The 21533-nt window shown below is 52.8% G+C and overlaps 1 protein-coding gene across 1 annotated transcript in view; it reads left to right on the plus strand.

Moving 5' to 3' along the window:
* Ptpn14 (protein tyrosine phosphatase non-receptor type 14) overlaps nt 1–21533 on the plus strand; it is a 139918-nt gene that overhangs the window by 46136 nt on the left and 72249 nt on the right. Inside the window, exons 2-3 of the mRNA XM_021645317.2 lie at nt 6430–6713; nt 17704–17873. Coding sequence (XP_021500992.1) covers nt 6540–6713; nt 17704–17873 — 344 coding nt within the window. The 5' untranslated portion in view covers nt 6430–6539. The remainder of the gene's footprint in view (nt 1–6429; nt 6714–17703; nt 17874–21533) is intronic.

Here is a 21533-nt window from a genome sequence, read left to right on the forward strand (position 1 = left end):
TAAGGTAGTAAAGTGCCTGTGTGCAAACTGCATGACCGTGTGTGTGTGTGTGTGTGTGTATGTGCATGCAAACCTAGCATAATAGGAGAGAAGCCAAGAGGGAACTTGTCCATCCTTCTGGGTGGGAATGGCCTGCATAGGCGAGCACAGTGGAGTGGACAGAGGATGTTACCTGACATTCATCTCAGGCCTGGGGGCTGAGGCAAGTCTTGGCTCCAAGGAAATCATCGTAGCTCAGGCCAGTCAGCAGCCTCTCGAGTCAGCACCCACTGTGAATGGCTTTTTCTTTTCTCCTCCCCTCTTTCGTCTCTTCTTTCCCCTCCCCGTCCTTCCCTCTCTTCCCCGATCCTTTGTGGTAGTGTCCTTAGCCCACTTTGCCTGTGACCTCACTACATACAGCAGGCTGGTCTCCCGGTCTGTGATCCCTCTGCCTCAGCCTCCGGAGGGCTTCGATCCCAGGCTTGCACCGACACTGCCGGCTCAGCTGGCAGTTTCTTCACTGACAGACTCTGTCCTCTTTGCATTGCACAGTCTGTTTTATCATTGCTAGGATGCCTCTCTTCTAGGATGCACTGGGGAATGGAAAAGGTTAGCAGACTGTTCTGAAATGAGAATAAGCTGCTGTTTGCCTTGGAAGGAATCTGGAGCTAGCCCTGTCACGTTTACTGCTCTTATTACGTAAAAAAGTTCTTTGACATCGTGAGCCGGCCTCCACAGCCTGCAGCAGGGTGCTAGACAGTCTGGGAGAGCAGCTGACTAAAGCAGTGTTTTAAGACTTTTGCTTTTAGTTTTAGTTTTCAGGGCTGTTAGTTTTTTGAGACAAGGCCTCACTGGCTATCCTTAAACCTAGAGAGATCCAGCTGCCCCTGCCTCCTGAATGCTGGGGTTAAAGGCCCAGCTTATTTTCCAGTATGTGCTTGTGACTATGCATGTAACTATGCACAGCGTGTGGCAGTGGAGGGCAGAAGAAAGCATCAGATCCCCTGGAGCTGGAGTTCCAGCAGTTAGCTGCCCAATGTGGTTTCCGTGAACTGTGCTCTGGTCCTTTGCAAGAGCAGTATGTGCTCCTAATTGCTGAGAAGTCTCTCCGCACCCATGAAATAGAGTGTTTCTCGGTTCCCAGCAAAACTGAGCAGAAAATGCAGAACTCTCCCGTGGGCTCTGCCTATCGTCATACTTCTTCTCTGCACTGGTGACATCCCTACCAGAACGGTGCGCTCTTAAAGAATGGATGAGCCTGGCATTGTCAGCTCTTCATTCTTTGGAGCTCATGGTTTGCCTTGGGGTTCATTGTAATTTGTGTGCCTAGATGTGTGTGTGTGTGTGTGTGTGCTCACAGGTGTGATGTGGGTGTTCATGTATGTTAGCAAAGGTTTGCACATGTCACACACTAGTGTGAAGAGGACCATCTTAGCCGTTGGTCCTCCCCTTTCACCTTGTTTGGGGACAAGGCCTCCTTGTTGCTCAACACAGCGTGTGCCAGGTTAGCTGCCTGAGAGCACCTGGGGACAGTCCTGTCCCACCTCCATCTCACAGAGAGGAGAGGGCAGATGTGCCCTACTCTGCCTGCAGTCACGTGGGTGCTCGTGATTCTAGCTCAGGTCCTCATGGCTGCTGCACAGCAGACATGTTCCCCACAGAGCCACCTCTGCAGCCCCCACTGTATTCTTAAAAATAAGTCAATTAATTAAAATGTTACTTTCAATTAAAAGATAAAATAGTTCCTTTAAAAAATCCTTTAAATAGAGTGAGTGCTCCAATCTTGCCTCTCTTTCTTAGAGCACATCTAAGTGTCACTGTGATGGGTGACGGAAGGCCATCTTCATGCAGAGCTGCCATGTGCTCCGAGCCATCAGTGTCCCTGGCTTCCCTGGGCAGCAGCTTATCAGCTGCTCCTGCTGTCCTGTGTGGGCATGGTCGTCTGTTCCTCTCTAGTCATGGCTGGGAGGCTCAGTGGTGCCTGCATGATCCGTTGCTGTCGCAGGGAATGGTAGCAGTTAACACTGACGTGTGGTGTCTGTCTGTGATGTGTGGACGCAGAGTCCTCAGGGCAAAGGCCCGGGAACGATCCGTGATGCTGGGCCACATGGAAGATGAACCTGTTGTTAGTTTCCTAAAGAAACCTCCGTACTGACCTCCGTAGCGTCTAAGTTAGTGCACTTTCCCACTGCCACTCCCTTCTGTCACCTCCCGCTTTCCTGTGTGCCTGTGTGGTCCCCATGGTCGTACAGCAAACACTCTTACACCCTGAGCCATCTCTCCAGCCCAGCGGTTCTCAACCTTCCCAGCCCTGCCACCCTTCCATACACTTCCTCATCTTGTGGTGACCCGCAGCCATACAATTACCTTGTTGCTAGTCATAACTGTAATTTTGCTTCTGTTATGAATGGTAATGCACTTATTTTTTGGAGGTAGAGGGCCGACGAGAGGGTCACGACCCCCAGGCTGAGAAACAGTGCTCTAGCCCGTTACTTGTTTTCCTAATGATCGCCTTTCTTGGTATGGTGACACGGTGCCGCACCGTAGGGTCTTTCTCTTCGCCGCCTCCTTGTCCTAGTCCTTCTCCCCCTGCCCCCGCTTTTTATTTTGTTATATTTTTGAAACAGTTTTCATTGGGAAAATGGAAAGTGTCCTCAACATAGTCCTTTTTGCATGGTTTTTAGTTCTGGGTTTAATGTTCTCCATGTGACAAAGCAACCTTGAGGAAGCGCCAAAGAGCCCCACGGGGAAGCCTGGAGTACGTGTGTGTGTGTGGGGGGGAGTGGGAGCAGGTGTGCTGTGAAGGACAAGGGGGAGCTACGCTTTGTGGTAAGTTAAGGTCGAGCCTGCTGTGAGTGATGTTTCCGCAGGAGCTGAAGAGTAGAGGCTCATTGCTGCCTGATGTCTTAGCACTGAGCGGAGTTCACACCCTTTCTGTGTCCTTACAGGGAGGGTAGTGTCACCCGGGGGCATCTCACTGTCACACTTAAGGTCGTGACTGGCTGCAGCCCCTCCTAGAGAGTGGGTGATACAGGCTTTTCACTGAGGTCTCTCTCTCTCTCTCTCTCTCTCTCTCTCTCTCTCTCTCTCTCGTGTGTGTGTGTGTGTGTGTGTGTGTGTGTGTGTGTGTGTGTGTGAAGAGATAGTGAAATGCAGCTCTTCTTTGGTTGGCAGGGAGCTCAAAGCGTGCTGATGATTTTCACCCAGATTAGCCGGTTAAAACATGCACACTGTCTCGGAGGCCAGGCCACAAAGCCTTAGGTCCCAGTGCTTCGTTACACGGGAAGGCGTCTTTTCTCGAGCTTTTTCTCATGAATGTATTTGGGTTTGTGGAGAAGCACGGCAGCGTGAGAGCAGCTGTACGCTGCTGCTGTGTTCAGCTGCTGTCAGCAGTCGTTCTAGCTCTGAATCTGTGTTTTTGCACATGCATGTGTGTATACCAGGTGTTTGTGTGTGTGTGTGCATAAAAACATGTGTATGCCACTGAAAATTACATGTATGGGTGGTGTTTTGCCTTCGTGTATGTCTTTGCATCAGTGTCTGCAGGGTCCCCCTGCAGAGAGGTCTGGAGAGGGCACCAGATCCCCCAGGACTGGAGTTACACGCAGTCGTTATGATCATGGGTGCTGGGTCTTCTGCAGGAGCAGCCGGTGCTGTGCGCCTTGGAGCCATCTCTCAAGTCCCCATCCTGACACTTTCACTCCTAATAGCACTACTGATAACTCCTAGCGTCTCTGTCCTACGTAACCATACTTCCACTGTCAGAAATCACAGAAAACTGAGGCTTGGGGCTGGCTCGGTGAGGGCTTGCCTTAAGGGTATACAGGCGTGACTCCCACACGCAGACCCACGTAAAAGCGGAGTGCAGTGGTCCTCCCGGGGGTCCCTGGCATTCAGGCTGGGTGGCTTAACCACTGAGTGGGTCCACAGTTAGTGAGAAAACTGAGGAAGACACCGGATGTTGGCCTCTGACCCCCATAGTAAGTGTACATCCGTGTATGCACACACATGAATGCTACACACACAAACACCATACACACAATAAAACCAGAAAAGACTTAACAATGATTTACAAAGGTTATTAATTTCTCTTTTTTTGTTTCAAGTTCCCCTAGTTGCCTCCTGTCTTTCCTAGGTATTTTTTTTTTCTCTTTCTTTCTGGTGCCAAACTGGAGTTAATCAAGATCAACACATCACCTTGTATTTTTCCCAATTTCTCCACTTTTGGCCTGGGAGGCAGCCTGGGAAGTGGAAGGCCACAGTGAAACAGATACTTTGTAGGGTCCACGCTGCCAGGTAGATCATTAGCTTTGACTGTAGCCAATTCTGACGCTGTTGATGCCGTTTCAGGGGTCATGACAAGGCAGTAGAAGAGCAGGTTAGAGAGGTACAGCGTTCTGACAGACATCACCAGGAGCCCGTGGTTAGAGCTCCTGGACTGTGTGTGCATCCTGCCCCTGCGGGAACTGCAGCCATCACACACTCGGCTGGGGAGTTGGTGCTTATTTCACACCCATGTGTTGTGTCGTGCTGCAGACTACGTGGAGAGATTGTTTGTGCTGGATAGCTGGTACCTGGCCAGCCACATTCTTTCATAGGTGTTTAAGCAAGACACACCCGAATGCAAAGTGCCCGGCCCAGGAAGGGAAATGCGGCGGGTGTCCAGGGAGCCAACATTTCTGTCTGTTCAAGGCTTTCTTATGGTGGGCACCAAATCCCAGCCCATCTGTCCTGTGCCTCGGTAAACAGAGGATTCACCAGTAAACACTGAAGGGTGTTCCGGCTCCCCGGCCCCCCTCTCTCCCTGCTTTGGGTGGGTCCTTCCATATTTTCTGTCCCTATCAGGAGATCAGACTGCCGTGGCTTGGAAGTAAACATGATACCCTGCCAACACAAAGTGGTTTAGAAATGCGAGTCTATTTTACCAGCCAGCACTTCTGGCCGTATGTATTTTAAGCTATCATAAAACATGTACCTGCCATGCTCAGGAATGTGCCGGGGGCGAGTATCAAAGCCTGCCGAGGGAGGCTGGGAGTGTGTTTTGCTGTGTTGTAGGGTTATACCCTGACAACCTTCAGGAGGCCTGCGCTTCTGGAAGGGAGCGGTGCATAAATATCACAGACAGCTCCTTTATCCGCCGGCCAAGTCCTGCAGGTGTCCGTGGTGCCTGATTGCCCACGCGGGAGTCAGTCATCGGGACTCAGGGGCAGCAGCGGGGCTCAGGGGCAGCAGCGGGGTCAGGATGGGTGAAAGGCTCAAGCCTGCAGGCACCTGCCTGAGTTAACCCAGCTGTCAGTCCAGCAATCGACAGTCCCGACTCCGGTGAGAGCAGGCAGCTGAATGCAGAAGCCCTCTGTGGTTGCTGATTTCTGTGCGAGAAGTTTCCTGAGCCTCCTGACCAGGACGGTGCTGGTTCAGGGTGGAACGGTAAAGCCGCTTTGCTTGCTGTTTGATTCTTGTCTTTGTCACATTGTTATTCTTGTCTGGTGGGATGCTGGCTGTGCCAGTGAATCTTGTTACTTGTTGGTGGGTTAAGTGATCTGTAATTGTGACAGGACTTTCTTGCCGAGTAGTCTGTAAAGGAACAGAACCATATTGGACAGGTTCCACACATCTGTCTAAATATTTGTGGCAGAAAGGGGGACACAGTAAGATTCTGCAGTACATTAAAGAACTCGCGTGTTTTAGGGGCTCGGGAGAATGTGGGCGTAGCAGGGGCAAGGGCCTGGGGTTGGTCTTTAGCACCAAAATGAAGGTTACGATGAGAAGCCTGTGCTGTATAAAGTAGCAAGTGTCTGTGTTAAATGATGCTGCCGCCATTTTCATCGTCTGTTCTTATCAGCATTAAAAGGTAAAAAGGGCCGTAACACCTCAGTGCGGTGGGGTAGGCACAAATGAAATCTTTAGCTGGCTGAGGACCCAGGGCCCCCATGTTTTTCACCTGTACAATCATCTTCTATTACACACACGTATTTACTGTAACTGTGCTCATGAGCTGCATGGGGGGGTCAGAGGCCAGCCGTGGGAGTCGGTTCTTTCCACAGCGTGAGCTCCGAGGATCGAACCCAGGTTGTCAGGCTCTGCCACAAGCCCCTTTCCCGCTGAGCGTCTCGATGGCCATAGCGATGCTTATATTGAGTACTTCCTCTCCATAAGCAAGTGAGCATTCGGAGTGCTTCGAGGTCTCCAGGTCCCCTCCTGCCGAGTGGTCCCCGGATGGCGGGGGGCCGGGGTGAGGGGTGCCGCAGGTTCTGGGGATGCTGTGGATCTGTGACGGTCTCTTCCTGGCCAGCGCCTCTTCTTCCTGGCTCTTCTCACATGCTGCCCTGAGGAGACAGGGTGAGATGGTGGCCTCAGTATGTGGGGGAGCAGGTGTGTACACAGGCACTCGTGGGCAGCGCACCTCGGACGGCTTCCCATGAATGCTCAGCCTGTCTCTGTCCCCTACAGCTGTCCCGCAGAGGCCCCGTGGACATGGACGCCTTTTCCCGTATCTCCGTGTGACCGTCCCAACACGAAGCTGCTAAGGCCGTCTCCGGGGTGCCCGTGCCAGGAGAGCCATGCCTTTCGGCCTGAAGCTCCGCAGGACCCGGCGCTACAACGTCCTGAGCAAGAACTGCTTTGTCACCCGGATCCGCCTGCTGGACAGCAATGTCATCGAGTGCACGCTGTCGGTGGAAAGCACGGGGCAGGAGTGCCTGGAGGCCGTGGCCCAGAGGCTGGAGCTGCGGGAGGTGAGCCGAGCGGGGTAGGCACGGGTGTGGCCCGCCCTCGCACCAGCGGAGACCACTGCTGATTGCGGGAGGGCCACAGCCGGCCTGGGAAAGCGGGTTTCCTTCTCTCCCCTCGTGAGACTTTAGGGGGAGGTGAAAATGAGAGACTCTCTCCACCAAAGCCATTTTCCCCATCTCTAAGAGTGGGCAGTCGGCACTCAGGTCTGGTGGCTGCATCATGAGGGGAAGCCGCCCACAGGCCTGATGGCTGCAGCTGCCTTTTGTTTCCATGCTCCACCGCTCCCCCCACCCCCAAGAGAAGGAGCGGATGACATTTAAAGTGAGGGTGACTCAGAGACATTGAGAAAGCCTTTTTTTTTTTTTTTTTTAAGAATTAAAAAGAAATGCACATGCATTTGTGTGACTGTGGAGGCTGGGACAAGCTTGGGTGTCCCTTGGGCGTCTAGTGCTCACTGAATTGTCTGGTCTCAGGCACCGTCCTGCCTCTGCTCCTGCACCTCCAACCCTCAGGACTCTGAGCAAGCCATGGCTGGGACGTGTGTGTTGGTTCTGGGATTTGAACACACACCCCTCCCCTTGTAAGCTATGCACTCCCAGGAGCTGTTTCCACCACCGGGGGAGAGCTGTTCAAACAGGCATCTGTTCCTTTGGGCGTCACGCATTCCATGCTTTTCCGTTGCTTGTGCTGGTTTTGAGGCAGCATCTGACTGTGTGACCCAGGCGGACTCTAGGATGGGATCCTCCTGCCTCAGGCTCCCCGCCTGGATCACGGCCATGCACCACCACGGCCGGCAGGTCACTGTTAGAAGGGATGGGTGCTGTGTGCTGACCTGTGACCAGGGCCAGGCCTTCAGGGCTACAGTCTTCTGTGAGGAGTCCACTCTAGTGTGATTTGAGTCTTGAGGCCACGTGACATGTTGGCAGCTGGACAGCTCTGGGCAGATAGTAGCTGACGCTGAGTGACACACATGTCTGGGTCTCACAGGTGACAGCCCTGTCTGGTATGCCGTGGCATAGAAGAGGCTGATGCCGTTCTCCTCCCCTGGGTGCCAACCCCTCTCCTTGCAGCTTCTCCCTCAGGGTGGCCGTGACCCCGGGAGGGCCCTGCTCCTGGACGCCCCTGCTCCTGGCTGACCGTTGTGCCTGGACTCCGGCTGCAGCCTTTGGGCGGGCTGTCCGTTAATGTTGGCCTCACGTGCAGCAGAGGCTGTTCTCAGCAGCACATGGTGCAGCCGTCCTGTTCACGCGAGAGCAGACTGATGATGAGAGTCTTGCTGATGGCAGGTAGCTGGCTGTCCTTTGCTTAGTGGTGGCATTTTGGGGAATGCATATTTAAATGTACCTAAATTCTTATTTAAAAAAAAAAAACTTGAATTATATAGCTCACTGGGAAGGCAGGTGTTTTTTGCATGTTCCTGGTTGTGTTAATTAACAGGCGATTCACATGCATTGGGGTCTTTAGAACACGTGGGTAAAGAGCTATCCAAGTAGATGGGCTTGTTGCATGCGCTTGGTTCAAACTGTGGTGCTGGAGCTTATTTGCTGAGCGACTGGAGAAAGTGCAGAGCTGTCTGGGCCTCAGTTTCCCAGACTTGTGAAGCGGGATTAGTGACACTCTGTCCATCTTAAAAGTCACTCTGTCTGGAAGTAAGGGGTGCTGTGTCCAGTAATTCATAATTGTTCACACTTGAATGTCCTTAAGATGCATTTTTATTAAATAAAATCCCGAGTGACTTCCTTAGGACCCGATGGACACCGGGGAGCAGAAGGTGGGGCCAGTGGGGTGATGAGGGAGACCGAAGGCCACCTGTGATGCCACCCAAAGTAGGGTCAGCATGGTGCTTGTTAGTCAGCGCACGGACGCCCATGGGCCAGGGGAAGCCTGCCTGAAAGGGAAGAGGGGCCACGGGCTCTGAGGGTGGGGACTCTGATTTGTAGAGAGACTCAGCTGAAAGGTGCAGTGTGGCAGTGTGTGCGTGTAAGCCAGGCTGCTGTAGACACAGATGGCTGTGTCCCCGGGGCTCGGTGGCCACCCCGTCCAGCTGAAGTGCCAGATTCAGTGAGAGGCTTGTTCAAAAGTAAGGCTCTCGGAGACATTGTGACATGTCAGCCCCTGGCCTCTACACACAGTGCTTGGGTGGGCACCTCTGCACGCAGACACACCCATAGACACACACACACATGGCCTTCCCGTTTCGAATCTGGGCCTGAAGGCCACACTAGGCACTCAGGTAGAAAAGATGTCAGGCCATTCTTAGCACAGGGGGCTGGATTTGCCGAGAGGAGGAAGTCAAGAACAGCTGCCATGCTGGACTTGGGTGTGTGTGTGACCAGCAGAGCTCTGGGGATCGGTGGAAGGGGAGCGTGTGGGGACGTGTTGGGGACCGGCTTCCCCCTCTGAGAGGCCAGAGGGCAAGCCCAGATGATCCCAGCTCATCTTAGGCTAAAAGGAGCAGCTCAGCAGTGCCTGCCCAGCGTGCATTGTTGTGAGCGACAGCTCGGTGTGAAGGTGCAGGTCAGCTTTCACGCTGGCTTTGTGCTGACACGCACCCAACGACTTTGTCACTTTTGAGCAAATCACTTTCTCTCCAGGTCTTCCCCTCTCATGTGTGACAGGAGGCACTGGAGGTCAGACCCTCCTGGTCAGTCCTGTGGCAGCTCCTCCCAAATAAAGGTGGCCTGAGAGCAGGCTGTGCAGGCGCCCCCAACGGGAAGTAGGAGGGGCATGCACACTGGGTTGACCCCTCAAACCGTGGCCGTATATTTTGTGGGCACCTACTGCTTAATTTAGCCTCTTTTTTCTTTTACAAGTTAGTGTTTTACCCAAAGCCATCAGTGGTAGCTTTAGTCTTCCACAGTCGGCTGTTTTCACAGCGTATGAAGGTTTTACACAGGGACTGGGTGCACATTTCTGCCAAGGAAAGGTGCACTCACATTCCGATGGGTGTGTGGTTTGATTGATGTTAATCTACTGGCACTCATGACCTTCTGTTGCAGGGACTGTTGGATTGACAGGAAAGCTCCATTTCCCACCAGTGGAGGCTGCCTCCATCCTGTAGCCGGAGCCAGGGCTTCAGGGTGATCAGCTCGGGCCGCTGAGGTGTTCGGCTTTGCTTTCTGTTGCTGTGGTGAGACACTGACTGAGAGCAACTTGGGGAGGGGTGTGTGTGTTTCACTTTACACCCCACAGTCTGCCATGTGGGGTAGCCGAGGCAGGAGCTGAAGGCAGGGGCCTAGGGTCGAGAATGGAGGCAGAGGCCACAGAGGAGTGCTGTGGAGTGGGAGATGGAGGGTGGGATAGGGGATGGGGTGGAGGAGTGCTGTGGGGGTGGGGGATGGAGGGTGGCATTGGGGGATGGGTGGAGGAGTGCTGTGGGGGTGGGGGATGGAGGGTGGCATTGGGGGATGGGTGGAGGAGTGCTGTGGGGGTGGGGGATGGAGGATGGCATTGGGGGATGGGTGGAGGAGTGGTGTGGGGGATGGAGGGTGGGATAGGGGATGGGGTGGAGGAGTGCTGTGGGGGTGGGGGATGGAGGGTGGCATTGGGGGATGGGTGGAGGAGTGCTGTGGGGGTGAGGGATGGAGGGTGGCATTGGGGGATGGGTGGAGGAGTGCTGTGGGGGTGGGGGATGGAGGATGGCATTGGGGGATGGGTGGAGGAGTGGTGTGGGGGTGGGGGATGGAGGGTGGGATAGGGGATGAGGTGGAGGAGTGCTATGGGGGAGGGGGATGGAGGGTGGCATTGGGGGATGGGTGGAGGAGTGCTGTGGGGGTGGGGATGGAGAGTGGCATTGGGGGATGGGTGGAGGAGTGCTGTGGGTTGGAGGGAGTGGGGTGAGGTGGGGGGGGATTTTTGGTCTTTGACTTTTGTCTTGATTTCTTGTCCCCCGAGGACTGTAATTGGAACTCTCACCTAGCTCAGTGCCTGCTCTCGACTGCAGTGATATCTGTGTCTTCATTTTGGTAGGAACAGAGTGTTTGTTCCTCAACCTTCACCTTCAGTCTTCCTCACTGGGCATGCTCTGCAGGAGCACACCCGTCACACGCTTATGGAGACTGCTTTCTGGGCCACGATCATGGCTGGCTTCATGGGTCACTCTTACAGGCCGAGATCATGGCTGGCTTCGTGGGTCTCTCCATGGAGACACTGGCTACCAGACTGAGTGTGGTCCCTCACTAGTTACAGATGTGTTCTGGAACCCCCGACCTACCCAGCACACAAGGTCATCTCCCAGCTCTCTAGCTGTGGGGACAGTGGCTTCTGCTCTGGGGTCACTTAGTGCAGCACGGGGGGCAGCTCAGAGCCCTGCTTCATGGCCGCATCGGGAGATCAGGAGCATTTTCGTTCCTGAGAGAAGCCTTCAGGGCTGTACGGAAATGCCTTTCTTTCTCTCAGGTGGAGCCATACCAGCTCTGCCTCTTGATTGACAACCGAAATACCGGGTGAGGCGGGCAGCCTGTTAGCGCTTAATACAAGATACTAAACTTTTGCTTCTGGCTGATTACCTCTTCAGAATGCCTGCATTAAGATCAAGGCTTTAATCCCTTGTAATTGCCGGGGCTGCATGTGTAACCCTCACAGATGGCATTAAAGCCATGCCATGGGTCACAAAACTGGAGCAACCAAACCCTCAACGGTCTTCTGCCGTGAATAGCTAGTGTGTGCGGTTACACATCACCTCATTATGAATGAACGGATGGCGGGTGGAGGTGTAGCTCAGGGTAGGTGCTGGTCCGCCGTGTCCGAGGTCCAGACATGAGCCGCGCACCGCAGTAAAGAGGAAAGTATCAGCAGCACCCTGGACTGTAATCCTTGGCGCTCTGTGAGGCTCACAGCCGGGTGAGAAGGGACAGGATCCCTCATAGACTGGCTTGTCTCCTGCTTTCCCTGTCACAGGACGGTGTCTGGAAGAACAGCTTAGGAGAGGACTTGCCTGGCCCCGAGTTTGAAGGGGTAGCGTACACCATGGGGGAGGCACGGCGATGCCAGCACCAGTGAGTGGTCACAGATAGAGCCAGGAGGTGGGCAGGCCCACCCCCAGCCGTGCCTCTTCTCCACCAGCCTTCCACAACCTCCTCAAAGTCAGCACCACCAGCTGGGGGGTTCAAACACACGGGCTTCCGGGGACGTTTCTCGCTCGGCCGCAGCGCTGGCCGTCCTCAGCTGATTTCAGGTGTTCTTCCCTGAGGTCTTCCCACAGTCTTACCATCGACGCTGACACGCACCTGTCTGCTGCTGAGAACACTGGCTGACGGTTTGGTGCATCTAGACATCTATACCTCTGTAAAGATGCAAAACTCCGACGCCCTTAGCTGCTCGGTCTTAGCTGTTCCTTGTAACCTACTCAGACTCACAGCTCGTCGTTCTGAGACTGGCCAGGTGCATTATACAGAGAGCCAGCCCATCCTCAGGGGAACGAGATGTCTGGTCGTGGAAGAGGTGGCCACGCTTCCAATAACCTGCAGGGTGTTTGGTGGTAAAACCTGGGAAATCTACCAGGGCCAAACTTGAAGCTGGCTGTGCACAGCTGTGCTTGGTGGGGAGACAGCCCCAGGGACCAGGCATGGGGCGCTGGCACAGCTGTGCTTGGTGGGGAGACAGCCCGGGGACCAGGCACAGGGCGCTGCTTGGGACACAGCTAGAGGGAGACTGATTCCATTGACTGTGACTTGCAGAGACGGGGCCAGGTAGCCCTGTGCAGTAGCAGAACCCAAACAAAGCCGTGTGAGAAGTGGGGCAGTCTTTCCCTCTGCGGTGGAAACAGCCAGAGGAGGGATGAGAGAAGTAAGGTGAGAAGGGAGGGGACTTCTCTGGGTAGAGTTTAAAAAAACAGTATGAAGCTGAAAATCTCATGAGTGGACTTTCCTTCCTGTGAGATAGCCGGGCCCAGCATTTTAAATAAGAATGGCACAGAGGGTGTGTTACAGACGCCTCTGAGACTGTTTTTTTCTCTACGGTGGACTCCCATCTTGCCAAACGTTTACATTTTTTTTTTGTCATTTATTTACCCTTATTTTATGTGCATTGGTGTTTTGCCTGCATGTCTGTGTGAGGGTGTCAGATCTTAGAGTTACAGACAGCTCTGAGCTGCCATGTGGGTGCTGGGATTTGAACCTAGGTCCTTTGGAAGAGCAGTCAGTACCCCTAACCACTGAGCAATCTCTCCAGCCCCCAAACCTTTAAAAGTTTTATTACCATGTACTTGTTCAAGGTGATAGGCTTCATGGTGATACTGTCAGGTGTGGTGTTACTTCAACTGTGTTTATTCTCCATCATTGTCTCCTGGTCCCTGATATCTGTCCTTCCACCTGCCCAGTGGGAATGCTGGGATTACGCCTGTGAGTCACCACACCCAGCTTGTCATAGGGCCTCCACCAATTGACTCCAGCCCCAGCTCTGTGTGTCTTTATGTGTGCATGTTGCATATATGATATACACATATGTGTACATATATGTATATAAGTATGTGAGCACATGTATGTATGTATGTATGTATAAACATATATATGTACACACATATATATGCTTATATCTTTATGTACATGCAAATACACAAGTTTGACATTTGTCTTTCTTGGTCTGGTTTATCTTGTTAAATATGCTCTCCAATTCCATCACTTTTCTGAAAAAATACATTCTTTATGACTCAGTTAAACTCCATGGTTTATATATGCACATTTTCTTGACCCCTTCGTCAGTTTGATTGACACTCAGACTGCTCCTGTGACGAGGCTGTAGCGACGTGTGCATCATCAGAATCTGTGGATTCTGGCTCAAATTCCTTTGGCTGTGTCTGGGGTCATGTGGTGGTACCAGCGCCCCTGCTTTGAGGACCCTTGATACTGACTTCCACAGAGGCTCCACTGGGATATCGCCACCATCGGTGTCTGTGGCCCCCCACCCTGGCCAGCATGTGTTTTCATGATAGTCCTTTCAGGGGGGATGATGGGGAACCCCCCCGTAATTCTGATTTGCTTCTGTGGCAGCCAGACGGTAGTGAGCTTTTCCCCTTGATCTGTAGACTGTCCGAGCTTTGTTCGATCATAAATGCCTGTACATTTCACTTGCCTCTTTGTTGTAGGGCCCCATTTCTTGAGTAGTTTTATAACTGTCTCATTGGTTGTTGTGTAGGGAATCACTGGGAACCTTTGCGCCATCTGGAAAAGACCATTTTTGCAGCCTCGGCAGCAGCAACCAATGCTCACCCTAGAACCCCGTTTCCATTAGAGGCGATTTGCTTATTGAGAACTCTTTACTATTTACTGTCACTCAAGATGAGTGCTTTGAGTGTCAAACCTCATTGTTCTCCCCTCTCGTGTGTGTGTGTGTGTGTGTGTGTGTGTGTGTGTGTGTGTGTTTCCTGGTGTAGGAATCTCAGTGGGTGAGGATGAAAAGAAGGAAAATTAGAAGAATGCCCTACAAGGTGTAAGAGAATACAAATTGTAATTTCGGGCTAGAGATATTTTTCACGACCAGCTGTTTTTGCAGAAAACCTGGGACTGATCCCAAGCACCTACATGGTGGCTCACAGAAATTTGTGACTTGGGTTCCAGTCACAAATGAGGTCCTCTTCTGGCCTCTGTGGGCACCAGGCATGCATGCATAGACATGTATGCATGCAAAAACAACTAAACACATTTAATGATACATCTTTTAAGAATTTAAAAAAATTCCTCCCCACGTCAGTTCTTGAGTTCTTTGTGTGGTTATTGCTGTTCCTCCATAATTTGGATATTAACACTTTGAGTATTTTCGTTAGGATGAACACAGAGCTTAAAATGGTGCACGTCGACACTGCCTCTAGTGGAAGGAGAGGTTAGGCTGCTCAACCGTCTTGCTGTGAGCTGCTTCCGTCTAAGCTTTCTGGACTCGCCCTGTAGACCAGGCTGGCCTCAAACTCACGGAGATCCACCTGCCTCTGCCCTGACGGGTGCTGGGATTAAAGGCATGCACGGGCTAAAAGTGCTCTCTTCCAACTCTAGAAATCACAGCGTGTCATAGCTTAAGTGTGTTGCCTCAGTTTTTATTTTAAATGGCCACCCGAAGTACATGGAGGGACCTTGGATGACGCTTCCTTCGTGCAGGGACTGCTTCGATTTCCAGGGGTGGGGCCGTGTGTAGGGGTAGCGGACATGGACTCGGCCTGTATCTCACATCCCTAGCTCCTGGCAGCACTGCCAGCTGTTCCAGTGTGACAGGTGTCCCCAAAAGTCTTTCAGAAGGTTGCAGGACCTCCTCCTGCTCTTCGGTTATTTTTCTTGTCTTTTTAAGGCCTTCCTATTATCTGTCCTTAATCCGGCCTCCGTTAGCTGATTTCTCATGTTGTGAGGCTGGCCGGCTTCCCTTTCCCTTTCTTGTTTCTTTCTGAGTGTGGTTTTGTTGTTGCTTGTTTTCTTCTTGTAGCCCAGGCTGGCCTCGAACCCCTTATGTAGCTGAGGATTACCGTGAACTGATCCTCCTGCTCCCACCTCCCAGGGCTCAGCTTGCAGTCTCACGCCATCACACCTGGTTTGTTCCGTTGTTGTGGTTGTGAGGTGGGGTATTGCTTTTCACCTAGCTTCATCTCAGACTCATGATCCTCCTTCCTCACCTCCCAAGTGCCAGGATTATAGACAGGTGTGAGCTGCTGTTTTCTCTGTCTCTCTGTGTGTTTATCGTGAGTGCATGTGCTGAGTGCATGTACATGTTTATGGTGTATGCATATGCTGAGTGTGTGCGTGTATATGTGTGTTGCGTGTTTTTGGTATGTGAATGTGTTGAGTGTGTATGGCCCAGAGGTTGATGTCATGTCTGTTCTTCAGCTGCTCCCCACTTTATTATTTATCTATTTATTTGAGAAAGAGTCTCTCACTAACTGGAGCTCACTGGTTTGTCTAGGCTAGCCCAGTACTCACTAACTGGAGCTCATCAGTTTGTTTAGGCTAGTCCAGCATGAGGATTACATATGGTATGGTGCTGTGCCCGGGTGCTAGGGCACATTTACATGCATGCTAGGGATCCAGATGGAGGCCCTTGTGTTTGCTCAGCAAGCACTTTGCCAGTGGAGCGACCCCTCTAGCCCTCGCCCTGTACCTGGCAGCATTTTCTAATTCCGTGGTTCTGTCACTGTCTGTGGTCACTGAGGTGATGAACTGAGGAAGAGGAAAGGCTGATTTCAGAGTGTGTTTCTGTCTGTCTGTCGTTTGTTGGTCCCTTTGCTTTGTGCTTGGGACAAGGCGGCATATCCTGCTGGAAGTGTGCAGAGCAGCAAAACCAGCACGGGGTGGTCAGAAGGCAAGAGGGAGACAAAGGATCTATGGTCTTCCTCCGGGCACATGCCGCCAGGCCCTGGGAACCTGGCCCATGAGGCACATGAGCCTCTGGGAGGTTGGCTTCTAGTTCTGAATTATGACAATAGTGGTGCTAAAAGGAGGTGGGAAAGGAGTCACGTGACCTGCCGTAGCACCTGCTTGCTCTGGGCCGAGGATGTGGTCAGTGTTCCTTGAAGCCTGTGGATGAGAATGGCGGCTGTCCATCTTAAAGGTGAAGCCCGAGGAGCCAGCCTTCCTTTGTGTAGCCCCTGAGAGAGGAACTCTGCCTGGAGCTGGGAGCCGCCTAGCAGAGGCCCCGTGCACCCCTGCTGCACCCTCTCTCTTGCTGGAAACAGAGGGGCTCACGGGAGCCGGACATACACAGCCGGCTGAGGACAGACTCAGTCAGCTTCGTCTGAGCGGTCAGAACCATCACCGTCACCGAGCGCCGCTCCAGCCTTTAGTGGCTTGAGAGGGTGTAGACTAACTGCTTGGAGCACCGTGGAGGATGCAGCCATTTTCCCTGTTGGAGCAAAACATCCCTGCTTGGCCTGCGATGCTCCAGCTTCCACAGGCCAGGGCACACCTGCTGTGCTGGGAGAGTGGCTCCAGGGGTTGCTCTGTGGTGAGCTGGGGGGCGGCCAGCTACGGTGAGGACTGAGAGAGAATGCCTTTGGAAATGAGCTTGGTAAGGAAAACATTCTTCTGAAGGCAGAGCTCCAGGTGAGCTGTAAACCAGCCGAGCTGTAATCGGAGCACAAAGGGCCTTCAGAAGCAGCAGTCTATCTTTTTTGCACTAATCCTGAAATCCTAGCACATGTTCATATAAAGACCGGATTGGATGCATGAAGGCACCTGTTTCAATCATTCAGCATTGCTATTTATAGCCACACTGGTTGCGGCTTCAAGTTTGAGGGTGATAATCACACTTTCATCTACCAAATGCTGAGGTAATCTGCCAAGAGCCACCAGCGGCTTTCGGGGCAGCTGTGGAGAGGAGAGCCTTCCAGTCTCAAAGCTTGGCATAGGGAGAAATTAATCACAGTTCGTGTGTAGTGTGTAATAAAACAGTGCTGCTTTTAAAGTACTCATTAAAGTCCAAACAGAGCACATGGCTTTTTGGTTAAAATCTGATAGATTGTGAAAAGTTTCTGCATTGCCAAAGCCTTCAGCTGGCAGGGTTTGTCTTCAGAATTAAGAATTTACTGTCTGGTCGATGCTGTGTGTGAAATCACACAGGGAGTTGTCCTTCTGAACTTAGGAAAGATGTGAGCCCTGGGGCTGGGGAGACTGCTCAGCACGAGGACCTGAGTTCAATCCCTGGGACCCACATCAAAAAGCCAGGTGTGCTGGGGCACGCTTGTAATCCCGACTCTGGGGAGTCAGAGACAAGAGGCTGTGTGGGACTCACCAGCCCTGCCCTCAGTCCGTCCCATTTCCTCACCTAACACAGGGTTAGGGGACCTGGGCACAGACAGCAGATGCTGGGAGGGCTGCTTCCGGGAGCTCACGGAGGCATCAGTGTCATGTGGATCTGATTTCTTCAGTTTGTCTCAAGCTGGGAAGGGAGAAGCTGGGTCTTCGCGCGTAGGCCTGGGATCACAGGTCTCTGCCGACGCAGCTGCAGGAGGCTTGCCTTCTGTGTGGTCATGGACTGTGTGGGAAGCCCAGACTGACAGGATTTCACCCTTTTATCTAGACGCACTACTTCGGCCTTTGGTTTCTCAGCAAGAGCCAGCAGGCGAGATGGGTGGAGCTGGAGAAGCCGCTGAAGAAACATCTGGACAAATTTGCTAACGAGCCTCTGCTTTTCTTCGGAGTCATGTTCTATGTGCCAAATGTGTCCTGGCTTCAGCAGGAGGCCACGAGGTAGGTGGACTTCCCCTCGAGTTCCCTGTAAGGGTGTGGATAACCAAAGGCTGCTGGTGAAGTGGAGGTGCCGGCTGAGTTAGTGGTGTGTGGAGGCAGGGAGAGTGGGATGGCTCGAGGCTGTCTTGCTGTTGCCAGGGGGATGTGGAATTTTGGTTTAGTCGATGCAGCTAATGCCAGGCATTCTCCGTAGCCCTGGTAAGACAGGTAGAGTTTGTGGCTAGCAGCAAAGAAGTGTTTATTGGGGATGGTTAGGTCAAATGGGGATGCTAGAATTTAGCAGAAGCTAACCACCTAATTCTGGCTACCCCCCTCCTGCCCACCCCAAACCCCACTGGACGTTGCGCTTGAGGACTAAGGTGGTTCTAAAGATGGAAGGAGGAAAATGTCGAGAGGTGATTATGTGGGTTCCATAGCAGGAACAGGAAGTCAGCAGCATAGGGGAGACTCGGGGCTTGCCAGGCTATCTTGTGTCCTTGAAGGACTTGCAAATGCTTGTGGAGTTCACACGCCTTAGGATTCACTGAGCAAAACAAGAACATTTTGTTGCTGTCAGTATGCTGGACATGGTGGCAAGAGATGCCTCGCAGGCGCTCATCCAGCTGTCCTTTCTGGAGGAGGTGGGAGCCGAGGAGCGCCTTCTAACCCTGCTGCTCGGATCTGGGCGTTGGGAGTGGTGCCGACGGGCTTAGAGGGCCGCAGCGCGTGCGCCATTATTTCTCAATGTGTGGGTTTCAGGACTGTAAATTCCCCAAATGATGACACAGTTGAAGGTTTTATGATTCTATTAGCCTCTTCCTCCCTCCTCCCCCTCCCTTTCTGTGAAGGGCCCTGTGTGTAAAGTGCCTGCCGCCCAAACGCAGGGACCCGAGTTGGCACCCCGGAACCCGTGTGACAGCTGCGAGTGGCAGCATGAGCCTTTGGCTCCAGCGCTGGGGAAAGGGATGGGCAGATACAGGTGATCTGAGCATCAGCAGCCAGTTTTGAAGTAGATAATGGGAAAGTGTGGCTAAACTGAGATTGTCTCCTCTCACCCACGGGAGATGACGGTTGAGGAGCAAATCTCTCCACCATGGGGGAGCCTGATAAGGGACTGGTGATGTTGGAGGAAAAAAAAAAAAACTGGACTAGTCAGACCCCAGGGTAAGGTGACAACTGAGTAAGAGCATGGAAAGGTGTCAAAGGGAAGGCTGCAAGATTGCTCAGGTCCCACAGTGGCTAGTTGGCAGCAGTGAATCTTAGTGCCAGAGAGGACAGGCAGGGAAGGACAGACAGGAGAGGACAGACAGACAGGAGAGGACAGACAGGAGAGGGCAGACAGACAGGAGAGGGCAGACAGACAGGAGAGGGCAGACAGACAGGAGAGGACAGACAGACAGGAGAGGACAGACAGGAGAGGACAGACAGACAGAAGAGGGCAGACAGACAAGAGAGGACAGACAGACAGGAGAGGACAGACAGGAGAGCACTGGGGTTTCTGGTCAGCCAGCCTGGCTGGAGTAGTGAGCCCCAGGTCCAGGGAGAGAACCTGTCTGTAGCACAAGGTGGAGAGCCACTGAGGAAAGCTACCCAACATCAGCCTCAGTCCTACGCGCGCGCGCGCGCGCGCGCGCGCACGCACACGCACGCACGCACACACACACACACACACACACTCACTCACACTCACACACACATACACAATATGATGAAAGCAGAAAACATGGGATTATAAAACCAAAAGGATAGAAATAATTGGCTTGATCCCAGCCATGCGAACGAACAGGCTGGCAGCAGCCAGGCCTCTCCGAGACCGATGGGGACAGTCACGAAGCCACTGCAGTTAGAGGGGTTAAGAAGGGAATGTTGAGCCTCACCCCAACTGGTCCACGTGCCCCAACTGGACCATGTGCCCCGTGGGCCTTAGGAGTGCTAGCACTTCTTGGGTGGACAGGCCTCCTGCTGGGACCACAGTGCCTTCCCAGCCGCTTTCCTCCGCTGCTGTCTTGGCCAGGCTCTCCTGAGTCCTGGGGCTTTTTATATCTTTACATTCCCTTCTGGAATCAAAGGAAGGGTTTCTGCAGTGTTTAACCAGCAGCAGATTCACTGTAAGCACATGGCTTTAAAGGATGGTTTGTAAGTGGGGTGGAGGAGTTCTTTCATGATGGCAAGAGGCAGCCGAAGAGCTGTGGGACACACACACACACACACGAACACTAAGCCAGGGATAAACAATCTTTGAAGAGTGACTCTGAGACTCAGTGCATGCCTGCTCTCTGAAATGCAGAACTGATTGTCAGATGTTTTCCTTGGCTGGGATGTGTGTTGCATTTGCTCCCACACATTTGGTGAGTAGGTGCTGGCCCAGTGGAAAGGATGCTGTGCAGGTGGCATGCTGCGATGGGACTGTCCCCTCTGTCAGTGGTCAGCATGCTGCACAATTTCCATAGTGTAATGAGTGCCAGCCCGGCCCCTCTCTCGCCAGCAAGCATCTCCAGGCACTGTGCATGTGTTGGTGGGATGGGGCTGTGGGAGCGTCCAGGGCCACTATCTTAGGGTGCTGCTGCGCCTGTACCCTCTTCTTAAAAGTACACCCCAGATGCCCGCCTCTGCTAGCTACTGCAGGGGGCTGGCCTTGTCTGTAGGCCCCACTGCTCAGCAGCCAGCAACAGGGCTTTGACACACTTACTCTCTGCATGGGCTTGCACAGCCTTCCTTCAGCATTGGAGGTAGTTCCTATGTGGGAACAAGTTGTCCCTCAAACACACAGAAATGGATGCCCATATTTACAGCTGTGGTCCTCGTGTGTCATAAAGAGGATAGGCACTTTTGTGTGCGTGTGTGTGTGCGTGTGCGTGTGCGTGTGCGTGTGCGTGTGCGTGTGTGTATGCATGCATGTGTATGTATGTGTGTGTATGCATGCATGTGTATGTGTATATGTATGTGTGTATACATGTGTATACATAGATACATGTATGCATGCGTGTATATATGTGTATGTATGCATGTACATATTCATGTGTGTATGTGTGTATGCATGCATGCATACATGTATATATGTATGTGTGTATATGTGCGCGTGGCGTGTGTGTGTGTGTGTGTGTGTGGCAAAGAATGTAGGTCATTAGATTTCTAGACCATGCTGGGGCACCTATCCTTGCAATGCCACCTTCAGGTCTTTGGCATATAGAGGACAATGCCAGTGGAGTCCAAGCTCCACAGCTTCACATGAGGCAAAGTGGTGCTTTGGGGCATGTATATGAGCGTCCATGTGTGCTCAGTGCACACATGTGCCGTTTTGTGGGATAGTCAAGGCAGCCTGGGATGTCATTTCTTAGCCCATCGACCTTTTATTTCATCACGTATATGTATATGTGTGAATGTGTGGTGGGGTACACGTGTGGGGGGGTGCCCATGTGTATGCATGTGTGTGTGTGTGGGGGGGGTTGTGTGCCTGTCACCGAAAGCGCAAAGTTGGCGTCAAGCATTTTCCTCCATTGTGCCCTACTTTATCCGTTGAGGTGGAGTTCTCTCAGCTGAGCCCGGAGTGCAGCTTTAGGCTCACGTGCCTCGTCCTGATGCAGGATCCAGGCTCCACGCCCACACTCTGGAGTCACAGGTGGACCGCCACACACCCTGGTATCTCTGTGGGCTCTGGGGAGCCAGTCCTCACGCACGGCA

This window comes from Meriones unguiculatus, chromosome 11 (assembly GCF_030254825.1).
Source record: "Meriones unguiculatus strain TT.TT164.6M chromosome 11, Bangor_MerUng_6.1, whole genome shotgun sequence".
Taxonomy (NCBI): Eukaryota; Metazoa; Chordata; class Mammalia; order Rodentia; family Muridae; genus Meriones; species Meriones unguiculatus.